This window comes from Sebastes fasciatus, chromosome 16, assembly GCF_043250625.1.
Source record: "Sebastes fasciatus isolate fSebFas1 chromosome 16, fSebFas1.pri, whole genome shotgun sequence".
NCBI classification, from domain to species: domain Eukaryota; kingdom Metazoa; phylum Chordata; class Actinopteri; order Perciformes; family Sebastidae; genus Sebastes; species Sebastes fasciatus.
Genome location: NC_133810.1, coordinates 17,893,795 through 17,910,085, shown reverse-complemented (window position 1 = coordinate 17,910,085; position 16,291 = coordinate 17,893,795). Strand labels below are relative to the sequence as shown.

The following is a 16,291-nucleotide window of genomic DNA, read 5'->3' as shown; positions in this document are numbered from 1 at the left end:
TTTTACAACCATTGGACAAGCCACACTAGAAACTACTACTTGCCAGGTGTATTTAAAAGTTTATTAAACAGAAACTCCTTTAAAATGATTACAGTGAGAGTAAGAAGAAATATATTTATATAAAGCACATGCATAGGTACAAAACAAGTCTGATTGCCTCCAAACTCTCTGTAAATAGGATAGTAAAGATAATTATATGTAACATACATAGCAAGTGTCATGCATGCTGAGATAAATAAAAGGCTAGGTAGTGTGTTGCATTACGTGTATGAACAGTAAGTCGCTCCAGGCCCATGGTACTTTGATTTAGAAAAGATAAGGTGACTTGGCTCTTTATTTGTGGATGTTGTGAATGTAGTCTTTGCCTCTAAATACTGTATATATCTATAGATAGATCTATCTATAAATATAGATCTATCTATAGGTATAGATAGATCTATATCTATAGATCTATCTATGGATAGATCTATATCTATAGATCTCTCTCTCTCTCTAAATATATATATATAAATAAAGGAAGCTGGTTAGAAGAAACGCTCACCAATAATTAACAGCTTCAAATTCAGATAAAATATAAAAACACACTGCAGAAACAACCCAGCAGATAAAAAACAGATTATATACTTATTATATAGTTTAACTAAAAGGGAGAATTAAAGAGCTCCCCTTATTGACGATTGCCTTCTGTATTACAGCACCAGATAGCACTTGCAGTTAGAACAAAATATATCAAGAACACAGCATCCGCAATTAGTATGTTGCTTTTCTGAGGAGGCACAACAGGGTCCTTGACTCTCCAAATTAAGTCCATTTTTAAAGCACAATATTTCCTCATTCCCACTTACAAAATGGCTCTTTAATAGTGGAAAACAGAGATAATTATAACCCTATAGAGTGGTAGCAAACTAATATCTTAATGGCACTGATTATTACAGGATTATTTTAAAAAGGACTCTACCAGTGATTTTGCATTTTTAGTGTATTTACAACAAATGACATACATTTTACATCACTGCCAAGTATTTAGCAAACCATGCTGCTCTGCTTTAGAAGATTGAATGTGTTTTTTTTTCTACTGTTCCGGTGCACGCGATTCGACAATTATCAGGCCATTAAATAGGTGTTATCAGTCGCTGTAAGCACCATAGATGTGGGTCACTAGAGGCCTACTAAGCCTACTATGTTGTAAAAGTGAAAGGTAAAAGCAACACGTTCTAACATATTGTAAAACTGAATTAAACGTCACTTTTTGAACACAAACAAAAAGGCTTCTTTAGGTTTAGGCAACAAAAATCACTGAAGTTTAGCGAAAAACATCCTGATTTGGGTTCAGCGCCTAACTTCCATTTCTGCTCCTGACATAATCACTACAGTCACTAGAGGTTGCTGACGTGTTCCTTTATACCTTCTTTTGATGATCTACCATGTGATAAAGCCTACTAGTGGGTGTAGTAGTCCCCTATTGACCCACATCTATGGGGCTTATAGCGACTGATAACGCCTAATTAATAGCCTGACAACAGTCTAATCGTCTGTCCAGGCATCTAATCCATAAGCGTCCATAAAATATGATCATTTATTATAAGATGTTGAAACTTGCTTCTGTTGTGTAATTCATTACCATAGACTAAAAACAAACCTATGATGCCACTGAATGAATAAATGTTTAAGATGTGAAAAAGTAAATTATTAGGAATGTATTAAGCCAATAGTGGGAAATGTGAGAAAAATGATTAATTGAATATCTTTAATTTATGTTTCAGGGCCAGTGTAGAAGCTGCTCTGGCCCTGATGGCGACTATGTGGCATCATTTCTTAAACAAGGGGTGGACATAATAATATCACAACTGTACAATATCATGCATCATCCCATAAAACAAATCTCCAATAAATACTACCATTGTGAAGCTTATATTCAATGCTGGAGTGGACAAAATAACTGGACATTTTTACAATAAAATGCAATCCAATACAACAACAAAAACTAAAACAGTATTAACGAAACCTGAATATTAGTAACTTCAAAAAAGGGGATTTTATAGCAAGGCTGTTGCAGGGTTTTCTGTAGGGATGCACCGATACCGACTGACTCAAATAGATGGATCGGATAAATTCAATACTGTGTTTATTTACTATATACATTATATACTGACATTTTAATTCCTGTCTGAGTTTGATCAATTTGTTGCTGCATTAAACATTTTTACACTTGAATTGTAATTCCTGATCGTTTTGAAGATTTTTACCAAGTTGATGGTATACGATATATTATTTTAATAATAAAATAAACAATTCAGTAAATGTACATCTATGTATTTATTTGTCATATTTAGTTTTATAAAGTTAGGAAGGTAATGTTCAAGTCAAGCCTGATGTTGCCTTACACATAACAGAATGATCCATTCACTTCCACACAGTGAGGCATACAGCTTATTAATTAACACTGGTATCTGATCAGTACTCGGTATTGACCGAAGCCCAGGTATCGCTATCGGTATCGGGACTGAAAAAGTCGGATTGGTGCATCCCTAATACCTAATGGGACTAAATTTGTCAGAAGACCAGATGCGTCAGGATTACAGTTTCCTGGGGGAAACCCTGTGTTGTGTTGTATTGCATTATACTGAACATGTGTCCATTTACTGTAGACATCCTCTTTATAACCCAGCTTTCCTTTCTGTAAAGAGAAGTCCTAAAACACACTTTATTGATTCCATATCCTGTAGCCTTTATTAATCTAAATGTGAAGGCTTTGATTTGTTCGGAAAGAAGTCTCCACTGTGACCAAAGATAAAGCTTATCCTCCTTAAATTAATTATGAAAAACTTCAAAGATATACCACACAGACTTATAAGTGACTCTGATGAGGGTTTTAATACTTTTTTTTTGGCTTGTGAGCATCTTAGCTGAAAGTTTGAGAGTAAAACCTCTTATTAGTGTTCTTAATCTTCTACTGGCTCACCACAAGAGGGCGTCCTCTCCCCCTGATTTGATTATTTTGAGCATTATTTTTGATTTTCTTGAATCAATGTAGTGTTAATGCAGATCATTTCTTTGATTCATCTCTTGCTCTCAGTCCTGACGCTTGTTAAGAACACGTTTTGGACAACTAGGAGCATTAAAATCACAAATTACAGTCTGCTTAGAGGTAGTAGCACTAGATGTTGCCCTTTTATCCCACAAGCCTATATGAGGTAACCGAGGGCAATGTGGAGATTTTTTCAGCAACTTTTATGTTAGTTGAACATGTCTTTTTTTTTTGCATTTACGCAACTGCTACATGCAGACTTCATTGACTTGACACTGTGTTTTTAAAAGTTTTGTTGCAAACACTATTACCCATGTGGGGATAATAAAACAAATCTGTACTCTAAAATTAGCTGTGACGCACTTTACCAGAGACGTGGGGAGCATCATCTGGGGTCGATGACTAAAAGGAAAGGAGCGTTGTAAAAATATGGATGCTCCGTCATGCATCTCTGTAAAACCAGACCCAAAAAGAGGAGAACACCAGCAGCTTACCACCTTCTGCGAGAGTGAGTTTTTTTCATTCCTCGGGGGGGGGGGGGGGGGGGGGGGCGAGTAGTGTTAGGATCCATCACACAACAGTAGCATTTTCCCTCTACCACTTTTGAAGCCAAAGTTTCTCCAGATTTCTCAGTTGTGTCACGAAGATTTGATGTCAATCCATATTTTGGGGGCGGTTGCTGGGTGTGTCTATAGCCAGGTGAGCAGGCTGTCTCTGTCCATGTGCGACCCAGAGAGTACGGTCTCCATGTCCATCAGAAGGTCTGAACTGAGACCCTCGGGGATGCAAGGCATTAGCTCCTCGCTCTCAGACATCGGGAGCACAGGCATCGACTCCTGTAAGGTCATCGAGGAGTCGCCGGAGTCACCTGAAAGTATTGAGAGAAGAAGACAGAAATGATTGAAGTGTGCTGAGGATGTCGTTATCAACAGAAAGCTGGGAGGAATTTGGGACATCAGGGACTGTCTCTAACCCTCTGAGACCCAGAATAGACCTGTGTTTGTCTTTTTAGGGGGGTACAGCAGGTCTTTAGGGGGAGATAGCAGGTCAGCAGTAGATGTCACATAGAAGTGGTGTATATCATTTGAAAACTGGGAACCTGAAGATTAATTTGGAATGCAGCTCAGAACTGTGTGTCAAGTTATTCTAGTCATAAATAAGAAATACAAATTAATTAATTAATTGAGTGATTAAAATAAATTGTAAAATTGTATAAGGGCTTAGAACATTATGATAAAAGTATGTGGTGGTCATTCCAATGCTCTATTATGTCTCATAAGTTGTTGCAGCACTTTTTGGGGTGATACCATTTGTTATAAAGATTTGATGTTAAATTTAAAAAAAATGTAACACTCGAGAATTGAGAAAAAATGATCAATCCCTCCAAAATGCCACATTAAGAAACCAAGACCTTGAGGAGCCATGCTGTGATTTGGTATCAAAAACCTTTGACATTTGGAGATTTCTGCAAAAACATTTGGTGATTAGATGGCAAGCACTTCAGTTCTGGAAATTGCTCAGAAACTTATTTTCAATCTACCTAGGAAAGCCATCCATCCTCTGAATGGTCTGGGTCTGTAGTTTGTGGCTGTAAAGTTTCATGAGGCTTTGATTATCCTAGAGGTCACCACAGGTCATTTTATACAGTGAGGTCAAGTTTCCAAAATATTCTCACTACAATGAAATGGCTACTATGGGGACTAACATCATCACACATGAATACAATTGGGATCATTGGATCCACAAGAGTCTCAGCTTTCCGGTGATACTTGAATTTCCCTCGGGATCAATAAAGTTACTATCTATCTATCTATCTATCTATCTCTCTATCTATCTATCTACCCAATTTATTCAATCCCAAGACTGTTTATGGACCCCAGTATGCAGAAATATTCAAATACACCATTTTAGAATTGGCAAAAATAACACATTTATACTGCATTCAACAAACTGCATGTTTTTTTTGCCAAAAACAGTATGCGATTATCATAAAGTGTCTGTAAAGGGGAGACTCGTGGGTACCCATTTCCAGTCACATATCTTGAGGTCAGAGGTCAAGGGACCCCTTTGAAAATGGCCATGCCAGTTTTTCCTCGCTAAAATTTAGCCCAACTTTGGAGTGTTATTTAGCTTTCTTCCAGACAAGCTAGCATGACATGGTTGGTACCAATAGATTCCTTAGGTTTTCTGGTTTCATATGATATCTTTGCTCTAGGGGGTTAATGTAGCTGGACCAGTATGTGTAAATAGAAAGTGTGTATCTACATAAATAAAAATGCATAATTCATGTTTTCCATCTCCCAACTCTGTTTAATATGCAAAAAAATAAACACAAAGAAATAAGAAAGGGAGCCACTGAATGCACAAAAATGAATAAGCTAAATATGTGCAAAAACGAAACAAATACAGATAAATAAATAGGAAATAAACAGGAATCATCGTGACATCATTTGGATGCTACTTGAGAAAGAGCGCAAAGCTCGAAACGTGTTGCAATCCAAAGTAGCTGCCAGTTAAAGTCTTTTTCTGTGTTCTTTATGACATTAAATATGTGCATTTGTGCATGTAATTGGCATATTAAATGTTCTCACTTCTCTACATTCAGCGGCTCTCCACTTTTTTTTCTTTGTATTATTACTGACCCGTTTGGGTGCGTTTTTTCTTTGGAAAGGTTGCTGTCATAGGTGATCATTTTTTCACTATGAGTTATAGCAGTGACTACTGGTAGGCCAGTACAGAAGTCAGATTTTACAACCAATTTCTTAAGCATGCCATAGTTCTTAGTTCTAATATAAATAATTAAAAGAAATTACAGCTAAATAAGCCAATATTGTGGCATTATCACTGGCAAAATTTGGGACGCATTTACTCGATCATAAAATAAACTTCTTCCCATTAGTTGCAATATAGATTTAGATCAACAGATGTCACATCTGGACACTGTGTTCACCATTACTTTGGTTTAGGTAAAAATACACATATTTATAAATGGGGTTTGGAAGGTTGATTTACCACTTTTCCATTGTGGGAATCCCAGTACTATCTTTCTGACTTTGGTGTGTGTGTGTGTGCGTGTGTGTGTGTATATGTGTGTGTGTGTGTGTGTGTGTGGGTGTATTACCAGTGTCCATGTGATCCACAGAGCTCAACATGTGGTCTGACGTGCGGGGTAAGCTGCTGACGCTCAGACCGCTGTCAGTGCTCTCGTTGCGAGAGTGAGCACTGCACAAACAAACACACGTAAACATTCCTTTATATCTGATCATCATCTGTTCAAAAACTGGAATGACCAGTAGAAACTCTGCTCAAAAAAAAAGATCTACAGCAGATGACAATAATATATAAGGGATAATCTACAGCGATCATTGTTGTGAAATAAACCCCGACAGGGCGATGGTCTTGCATCGCCCCGAAGGGGTTTATTTCACAACAATGACCGGCTCGCTGTACATTATCCCACTTATTACACGGCTACTTACTTAAGAAATCAATCATTTGACATAAAATGCTCCGCCAGAGTCCGACATCAGAACTGTGCCCATAACAACGTTGTGTTATACATAGCAACGGTCTATTATACATAGCAACAGTCTGCTATAAATAAATAACAGACAGTAGAACATCGTGATTGACCAATCAGAATCGAGTATTCAACAAAGCTGTGTAATAATAAACATGAACTCACCCATTAAGTGTGGGTTCGTGGTTGGAGGCTCTGATCCTAACATCCAGAGAAGGGACAAGTGTCTGTGCGTTCCTGTCATGGTCCATCCCACCGGGCATCTGGTTCCTTCCTCCTGCCTCCTACAACACACACACGCTTGTATAATGTCATGTAAAACTCAAACTGTGTTTACATGAAACAATTTAATTACTGTTAACTGAATATACAGCCTAATACAACCAGATAACAGTAATAACTTAAATAAACTTTTTTACAATCGTAAAGGCAGCTTGTGTAGTGTGATTTAAAATGAAATGCTAGAGTTTTTGGGCGGCACATCCAAGTAGAGCTTTATTTAACCTCTGACCTGTGTGATTTGCGGAGGGAGGCCTTGTTTGCATCTGAGCCTTTCCTTTTCCTGCCTTTGCTGCAGTGCCAAGCCAAGGATGCCAGGGTTCATCTTCTGGGCTGGAACATAAAATTCATAGGAAAAGAAAATTTGGACAATTAAAGTAAATATTTCAAGTTTTAACATTTCAGCAATGACATAAAGTATATGACAAAAAAACTTGTCAAAACTTTGCGATCTTTCTTATTTCCGTTGCCAAACAGCAACTTTGTGATGGTGGACATTGGAACAAAAATGCTTCTCATTGACAAACAAGAATTGTCAATTCAGGAGTTTGATAGTGGGCTACCTAGACGCGGGTCGACCCATGCGGTGGACTTATTTATGTGATCGATGTAGTACACCTCTCCATCTGCAGTCACAGCCTTCTCCCAGCATTCAGGCAGTGGACCTGAACAGCAGTGAAAGTACACAGTGAGAAGGCAAACGGTGGATGGAGTGCATGGAGTGTTGAGAGTAGGAAAGTAAAAACCCTTCCCATGTCCTTTAATGTCTGTGTAGCTTCTAGTTTGCAGAGGTTTTATGAACAGAAGTGAAGGTTAGTGGGTAAATAGTGACAGTATAGTATGTTCTGTAGAGTAAGAATGTACTAACCTATGTACCCTGAGTGGGAGATTGTAAATAAACTACAGTAAATCAGTATAAAGTATGCAATACTGCTCTTGGTGAAAAAAGAGGGGTTTTACTTATGAAGGGTCTGCTCAGCCAAATTACAATGCACAAATTCAACAGCAACATCTTTTTACAGAACCACTGTTTCCATTCTTCTGGATAATCCAATGATTATTGTTATTCAACCCTTTAAAATTTTGACATGAATGAAATTTATTCAAAAGACAACAATGGTCCAACATGCTATAAAACCTGTATGAATGAACTGCTTGGATTGATTTCAACACAGTATGAATGTGATAATTCCCACCAAAATCACCAGAGCCATGGATGTACAGACCAAAAGAGAAATCCCAAAGAAATCACACCCAGCAAAGACCTGTTCCGCTGTTGAGGCAGTTATGAAAAACAGGTCTTTGCTTTTATAAGAAACTGGATGGTGAGAGGGGTGGGGGGGGAGGAGTAAAAAGCAGAGTGATACCTGTCTCTGGATTGATGTTTTGTGGTTGTGTAGTGGGTGCTGGGTTGCTGAGGGAGTGGCCGTGGATCGGAGTGCCAGAGATGGGATGCTGAGCCACAGCTGACTGGAGCTGCGAAAGTCGGGGGTCGTGCCAAGTGGTTGTCTTATCCAGGTGACTGCAAACACACAACAAGTCTAAACGTATCTGCATCTGTTAAACCACTGCAGCCTGATGGATAAGACGGAGCAGGAGTCTTTTAACCTCGGACCTGCTTTACCTGTACTACCAGTAGCCTTTGACAGGAGTGTGAGCTGTCAGGTTATGCGCTCTCATGAATGAAACTGGCTGAAACCACACGGGTTGCAGAACTAGTTGGAACATTTTCTGGAAGCATGCTACTGATTAGCTTGAGTCCCGGTCATATCTGCACTGCTGTTGTCATCGTTTCCCTTTACTTTGAATTATATTCTTTCTTAAGGAAAATATTCAAGAATGATATTTTATGTAACAGGACAGGATTCCAGGGAAAAATCTAAAGAAACTCCCGCTGGTGCATTTAAAATAGGATTAGTGCAGTAATGATTGATTTGATGATCTAGATAATACTTTGATAATTTCAATCAGTAATTTATCAAGCAAAAATTAAGAAAATCTGCTGCTCTCAGCTTCTCAAATGTGAAGAGTTGCAGCTTTTCTCAGTTTTATTTGATTATTAATTGAAACTCTTTGATTTCTGGACACTCAGCAAGTATTTTGAAGACATCATCTTGAGCTCTGGGAAACTGTGAGGGGTATTTTCACTATTTTCTGACAATTTACAGACCTAAAATAATCATCAGTTGCAGCCATAAACAGTGCAGATGTAGAAATGCAGATGTTAGAATAAGGTGACTCTTTGGGTCTTCCTAAATGGAAACCCTTCAAGTAACCCCGCAGTGCGACAGATCAAACACATTGATAAACCTTACTTGAGGAAGTAACGTTGGCCAGTAGGCGTTTTGGCCATTTCCCAACCGTGGGGGAGTGGCACGTCGTCAGGTATGATCGGTGCCGCCGCTACATCTGCTGCTTGAGTGGAGAGGGAGTTGACTGGGAGGGAGGCAGGGGAGGAATGGGCGCGGACGTGATGCGGAGTGAGGGAGCCGCACACACCTCCATCCGAACTGGCCTGACGAGAAACAAGCAGGGTTAACAACTCCCACGACAAGCCACAAACAGCATTCGGAAACATAAGCCAGCAGGAAGAAAAGGTTTGGATGGTAACCGGAGAGAGCCAAGGTGCAAACACAAACGCTTAGAGGATGAACAGTGAAACTGGCTGCTTCACTTTAAAATATGGTTTAATTACTTGTACTAAGAAGTTTGCACTGTTTGGCTACGATTATCTGAACGTCCTTTACGTAGCTCTCTGTGAAATGTGGTGAACAGATCAGTCACAAATGCTGATTGAGTTGAACAAATTTAAGAAATGATAATGTTTGAGCCACAAATGCTGATTGAGTTGAACAAATTTAAGAAATTATAATGTTTGAGCCACATCTACAAATCTTAGAGACAGACTCAAGGTGTGTTTGCTGGTCTTGAAACAAATAACGCCATTTAACATGAATATTTAATACGTTTTTTGATACCACAGGGAAAAATTTACACATCATTGAGGGCATAAAATTGTAATAAAAGATAAACAGCAGTGTGTGTGTCAACTCGCTTTCGGAGAGAAGAGAGCAGAAAGCTAAGCTGGTAGCTGTGTATTGAAACTACGGAAAATAAGTATTGAAACAGGATCAAATATTCAGTATCGATATGTATCGATTAGGGCTGTCAAAATTAACGTGATAATAACGCGTTAACGTAAATTAATTTTAACGCCACTAATTTCTTAAATGTATTAACGCAACTTACGATTTTTAGTTTGTAGCGGGCTCAGTTTTAAAGCTAGAGTGAAGATACTAGCTTGTCTTGAAGGAGGAAAAATAACGCTGCAAACTTGCGCTAAATTTTGGCGATGAAAAACTGGCATGGCCATTTTCAAAGGGGTACCTTGACCTCTGACCTCAAGATATGTGAATGGAAATGGGTTCTATGGGTACCCACGAGTCTCCCCTTTACAGACATGCCCACTTTATGATAATCACATGCAGTTTGGGGCAAGTCATAGTCAAGTCAGCACACTGACACACTGACAGAAATATAAAACTATCCAGTCAATGCTTCCTTTGTGTAGCTTAATGTTCACAGAGGACAGACAGATTAGGGATGCAACTATTGATTACTTACATTCTCAGTTATTCTCTTGATTATTTTCAGTTCATTTTAATTTTAAGAAAAGTCTGCCACAATATATTTTCCCAAGGTGACGTCTTCAAAGTGCTTGTTTTATCTGACATAACAGTCAAAACCCAAAGACATTTAGTCCACTATGATGTAAAGCAGGGAATATTTAAGGAGCTAGAACCAAAACTGTCTAAATCAAGATCATCTGCAACTATTTTCATAATCAGATTATCGTTTTAGTATTTTCAATGCAAATTTTCAATAGTAAAAATGTGCTGGTTCCAGCTTCTCAAATGTGTGGATCTGATACGTTTCATTGTCATACATGATAGTAAATTGAAAATACTTGGACTTGTTGGTCGAATAAAAAAACAAGACATTTGAAGACCTCACCTTGGGCTGTGGTAGGAAATTGTAATGGGCACTATATTTTTCAACTATTTTATAAGTCAAACAAACAATCAAATAGTAATCAAGAAAATAATGTGTAGATTTTAGCAATAAATCTAATCAATCAATAAAAAGAATTGTTAGTTTCAGCCCTAATCTAAACGGTTATCTATTCATTATTTTGATTAAAGCAGCAGTAGGCAGATTGGAGCAATATTTTCAGAAACATCTTGTAGTGTACTGTTTAGCTGTAAAATGAGAAAGTTTGTGACCCGGCAGCCAAACTTTCTCATTTTACAGCTAAACAGTACACTACAAGATGTTTCTGAAAACATTTGAAGAGAGAAAAAAGCATTACAGTAACAGAATATTGATTCATATTTGATCAGCGCTGCCTATTTTGACCGTTTGATTGGAGTTTGCGAGTGATTGACAGCTGCCTCCGTTGGATGAACTGACAATAGGGAACGCTCTCTCTCTGAAATGACCTGTGATTGGCCAAAGTCGATTTTTTTAAAGCCTGTAAACAAAGCCATGAGGATGTGCAGAAGTCTAGTTTACTCTCAGAGTACTTCAATTATAATATGCTGGAAGGTTATTATGGAATTTTTGCCCAGTGATGCAAAAAATATTCTGCTTACTGCCACTTTAATTAATTGATCAACTTCAGGAGTTTATTAGATGGTTATTAATATGTTGTCTGTCTATGAGAAAGGAGGTGGACAAAATTAAGGATGTACCGATTATTGGGCTTATACTGACTCACATAGCTGGATTGGACATCTATGACAATGGGGCTGATCTATTGAATTACATTTGATGTTTATATACTATACAAATGATATACTAGAATTTTAATTGAAATTTTTAAGTTTTGACCAATTTGTTGCTGCATTAAAAAGGTTTACACTTGAATTGTAATTCATTTTGAAGATTTTTTAAGAAGCTGCTGTTATGATTGATTATTTTAATAATAAAGAACAATTAAATACATTTATGTCTATGTATTTATTGGTCATATTTGGTATTACAAGGTTAGGAAAGCGATTATATGTATATGTGTTTTTGTATATGTATATACTGCGTGTGCGTATATGTGTATGTATGTATATATGTATACAGTATATATATATGTATATATATAAATATATTTTATTTTATTTTATTGTTTTCCATTTTTTATTTTTTTACTTGTGTATATTGTTTTTACTTATATATCTATTTTTTGTATATAATGTTTTTCCTGCATCTATACTGGCTTATTTTATATTAATATTAGGTTTGTTAAGTTTCTCTGTACCGAGAATGTTATTATTGGGGACGTTTGTGAATGTTTGTTCTGTTGTTTCAAAATGAACAAAAAAAACAATAAATATAATAGAGTTATTCTATAATTAGGGGTACATTTCATGTCAACCAAAAAGTGAAGAAATCAGTTTTCTTTTTTGATAAATAATTTAGTTGTTACCAGAATATACCCCCTAAATGTGCTAAATTCATAAATTGCCAAGCTTAAGCTCTAATGACTTTTTAAATATTTTATTAAAATAAACATTTGATTCATTATTTTGTCAAGTGTGTTACAGACAAATGTTGTACTACACATTTGATAACGCATTTGTTTGAAAGTTTTTGAGTCTATTCACCAGGGGGTTTTAAGGTTGTCTGTGTAACTGATTTGAAAATATGAAATTTGAGCTTCATAATGGACATTTTGTGGGATGCTATCAGGAAGGATGAATATTTTATTAAAAAACAAGGTTAGGAAAAAACTAAGTTAGGATAAGCAATGCAATGATGAAGTGAAGCCTGATGTCATTAGCAGTTCTTAGCAGCCTACTTGTCTGGAGTGTCCTCTGGAATCCGGCTGCCTGAAGAAGGAGTCCGGCAGCTTCCTCATCCTCATGGGCACTGAGGGCGGCTGTCTGGCCGTCTTGCTGGGGTTCATGACGGCGCTGAAGAGGGCCTCCAGCTCCGTCTGCGAGTCCCCGCGGACGTGCACGATCTGCTGCCCGACCGGAGGCGCGCCGCCGCGGTGCGCGTCCATGTCGCCAAAGTTTTTGGTGTCGAAACTAAAAATCTGTCGAAAAGTTTCAGACGCACAAACAAAACAAAACAGAGAAATTAGCCACCAAGGCGCGTAAAAACACCAGAAGAGTGCTGGAGGAGTTCTGATCCGGATTTGTTTACACTTTTAAACCCCCCCACCCCCACCCCCATATGAACTTTAGTGTCCTTGTCTTTGCTGTCTCAAGCTGGAACATCTCGAAAGTTAATCAGCTGCGAAAAGAAACCAAACCAGCGCGTAAAGAAGTCGAAGGAGCGCGTTTTAACGACAAAAAAAATCAATGTGAGCAACACGTTACATACATGCCTCCCACATACCTTCAAGCAGCCAGACCGTTTCCCCCCTCTCTCTCTCTCTCTCTCTCTCGCTCTCTCTCTCCGTATTCCTGATCCTGCAGGGAAAAACAATAAATTGGAGAAATCACAGCCGGGAAAACACTCAGACGGACACTTCTATCCGATGCAAACTTTCACCTAGAAGCTTCCTCAAGTGAAAAAAACAAAAACATATATGAGAAACTAAGTTGGAGAAAAGTGATTTCAGCTGAGACCTCCAAAACTTTTTTTCACATCCACTGTTGAGTCCAGATTCATGTGATAGTGCTGAGGGGCGGGGTTGTTGCAGCCTGGTTGTTTAAAGTTGCGGCAGTTGCAGGGGGAAATATTTCACTCTGTCTGAGCATACATAAAACATCAACACAAGACTTGGAACACAAAGTTATTGTTTTATTTACAGTTCCAATTGTATCAAATACTTAAAGTCCTGAAAAATGCATGGAAATCAGTGCTATTAGAGTCAACTTTGTGCGGTTTGGAAAGAGGCAAAGAGGGCCAAGTGGAGACAGAGGTGGCAACCAAAAAGAGGAGAAATTAGACTTTTTTCGGGTCTGGGTCTGGTCTGGTTTTGGGGGGTTGGTTGGGGAGGGGAGTTTGGGAAGTTGCACTGAGAAAACATCCGCCCCTGATGAGGCCAACCCAGCCGGAGCCTGTTTGTCCATGAAGCCGCAGCGTCCTGCCCTCTAGTGGAAAACATGCGCACAGTGAGCCGGAGCTCAGCTGGCCAACACATTGAATTCAAGAAAAAACTGTGTGCCTGGACTGAACTGCTGTTCTGTTATTATCCACTCTGCATCCAATAAGTCATCCAATTATTGAGCCTTTATAATCCACCAAGTTAATATAAGATATAGTGGACATAGATAGTCTGGTTAAATGAAATGGTTATAGAAATTATTAATGCATATTTAAAGGGACTGTTTGTAACTTTCAGAAATGCTTGTTAACAGCGACACCTGTGGCCGTTAAGTCAACGAAAGTCAGCGTCGGGTTCGCACTTGCTCGCTCTACATAGACATGAACAAGCATCGCTCAAAACAGTGAGGTGACACACGTCAGCTAAAACCACAATATCACTCTATATTTCACCTGCTTGGCAGTAATGTTAGCTGACTAGACGAAGGTCTCTCCATAAATCAATGCTGATCCTAGTGTTGGCTTTTAAAAGCTGGTCGGTGCCGGGGCTGAAGCAGGAAGAGAAACATTATCGTCTCCCGACTGCGCCCGCAGGGAGACACCGGCACCCGGTCGTAGACGATAACGTTTCTTGCTGCGGAGCCCCGTCACTTCACAAGACACGGAAAACCTCTGTTGGTCTGGAGGAGCTGCAACTTTTATTTCTGCACAAACGTTCTCTGTACATTCACTAGATATTCTCAGAGCTAAACTAACTCTTCTGCAGTGTGTAGTGAGCGCGTATGCACGTGTAGAGGTGGAGCGAGACAGCGAGAACGCGCGCGGTGTGTGAGTGAAGGCAAGCAGGCAGAGGAGCAGAGACTCCGGCCACACGTGAGCGTGCATATGCGAGCGCACATGGGATCCCGACCCTGTAGATTTATAAGTGTAAAAATATATTATATACACGTGTTATACATATATACAATACAATTTACTCAATGGATAAAGAGATTAACTCAAAAATAAATTCTACATAATTTATTCCTCTAAATAATTGGAATTTGTAATTTTTTTTTTTTTAACAATGTCTTTATGGTTCTTTTTGTTATACAAACATCAGCATTGTTAAGCAATTTATTCAATACAGGATTTACTTTAGCAAACATCACATCCCCCACACACCCACCCACCCGTTCTCTGTTCACTTTTCCCTTTCTTACAGGGCGAAAATCAATACACATCTTCACAGTATCAATCCGACAATTAAACAGTTAAATGGCACCTCTAACAAAATGAAGAAAATAAATATATAGAAAATAAATAAAAAATAAAATAAAAAGATTTTCAAAAACAAGAATCCGTTCCCTTCTGAGGGTCTACCATTATTGTGAATTTGTACGTATCCTACCTTAAATATTAATAAAAATGTGTATAAAAAGAGATGCACATGGCATCTAGAGCTACATTTTTTCTTATCCGTCTGAATTCACTGTTTAGTTTTGCATTTTCGGTCTGCACTTACCCCCTCTAAGGCCCTCAAGTGTGTGCCATTTTCAGACTTAATCTGTTGTTTTTCCTCGTGATAAATACACAATATACAGCATGCGTGTGTCTGTGGTAACTTGAGCCCTTTCATTAGCTGCATCTGTGTATTTTTGTGCATTCGGATTCCAATTTATTTAACTTATAAGAGGAAAACAATGTGATTTTGAGTCTGAACTCTCATTTTCATTAAAACTATTTGTTTTATTCTGTATAAAAAAACTGCATTAGCAATTGCACTACACTCACTACAAGAGTGCTATTTGCAGGTTGTTTTAATATACCAATATAGTATCGACTATAGCTAAATAAATGGATGGGGACATTATGATTAAACATTTTACACAGTAAGATATGTTTTTTTTAGGGCTGCCAAAGTTAATACGATAATAACACGTTAGTTTTAAAGCTACAGTAAGATACTGGTATCATTCCTGAGGAATCCATTGTTACCAACCATGTCATACTAGCTTGATGCGACGGAGGCTAAATAATGCTCCAAACTTTCAAAGGGGTCCCTTGACCTATGACCTCAAGATATGTGAATGAAAAAGGGTTCTATGGGTACTCACGAGTCTCCCCTTTACAGACATGCCCACTTTATGATAATCACATGCAGTTTGGGGTGAGTCATAGTCAAGTCAGCACACTGACACACTGACAGCTGTTGTTGTCTGTTGGGCTTGAGTTTGCCATGTTATGATTTGAGCATATTTTTTATGCTAAATGCAGTACCTGTGAGGGTTTCTGGACAATATTTGTCATTGTTAATTGATTTCAAGTAATACATATATACATACATTTGCATAAAGCAAGCATATTTGCCCACTGCCATGTTGATAAGAAAATACTTGACAAATCTCCCTTTAAGGTACATTTTGAACAGAAAA

At 38.2% G+C, this 16,291-nt stretch overlaps 1 protein-coding gene across 4 annotated transcripts; it reads right to left on the bottom strand.

Annotated features, from left to right (window-relative positions):
• Positions 1-48: 48 nt before the first annotated feature.
• On the bottom strand, positions 49-13,579 carry LOC141752340 (transcriptional coactivator YAP1-like). Of its 4 annotated transcripts, none has more exons than XM_074610197.1 (10): positions 13,457-13,579; positions 13,224-13,297; positions 12,679-12,918; positions 9,143-9,342; positions 8,195-8,349; positions 7,391-7,492; positions 7,060-7,160; positions 6,714-6,832; positions 6,150-6,250; positions 49-3,896 (listed from the first exon to the last, which is right to left on the bottom strand). In XM_074610197.1, the coding sequence occupies exons 1-10, from the start codon at positions 13,497-13,499 to the stop codon at positions 3,718-3,720; spliced, it is 1,314 nt and encodes a 437-aa protein (XP_074466298.1). In that variant the 5' UTR covers positions 13,500-13,579; the 3' UTR covers positions 49-3,717. The 4 variants fall into 4 exon arrangements, with proteins under 4 accessions (XP_074466298.1, XP_074466300.1, XP_074466299.1 ...); XM_074610199.1 differs by having other exon boundaries at positions 13,380-13,494; XM_074610198.1 differs by lacking the exon at positions 7,391-7,492 and having other exon boundaries at positions 13,457-13,576.
• Between the last annotated feature and the right edge of the window lie 2,712 nt (positions 13,580-16,291).

What these genes read in the sequence shown, in the direction of transcription:
- LOC141752340 (XM_074610197.1), bottom strand. Translation starts at nt 13,499, where the DNA reads ATGAATCTGGACTCAACAGTGGATGTGAAAAAAAGTTTTGGAG. An exon ending in TGTGAAAAAAAGTTTTGGAG is followed by an intron (nt 13,298 to 13,456) that starts GTCTCAGCTGAA and finishes TTTTCCCTGCAG; the next exon opens with GATCAGGAATACGGAGAGAG. An exon ending in AAACATCAATCCAGAGACAG is followed by an intron (nt 7,493 to 8,194) that starts GTATCACTCTGC and finishes ACTGCTGTTCAG; the next exon opens with GTCCACTGCCTGAATGCTGG.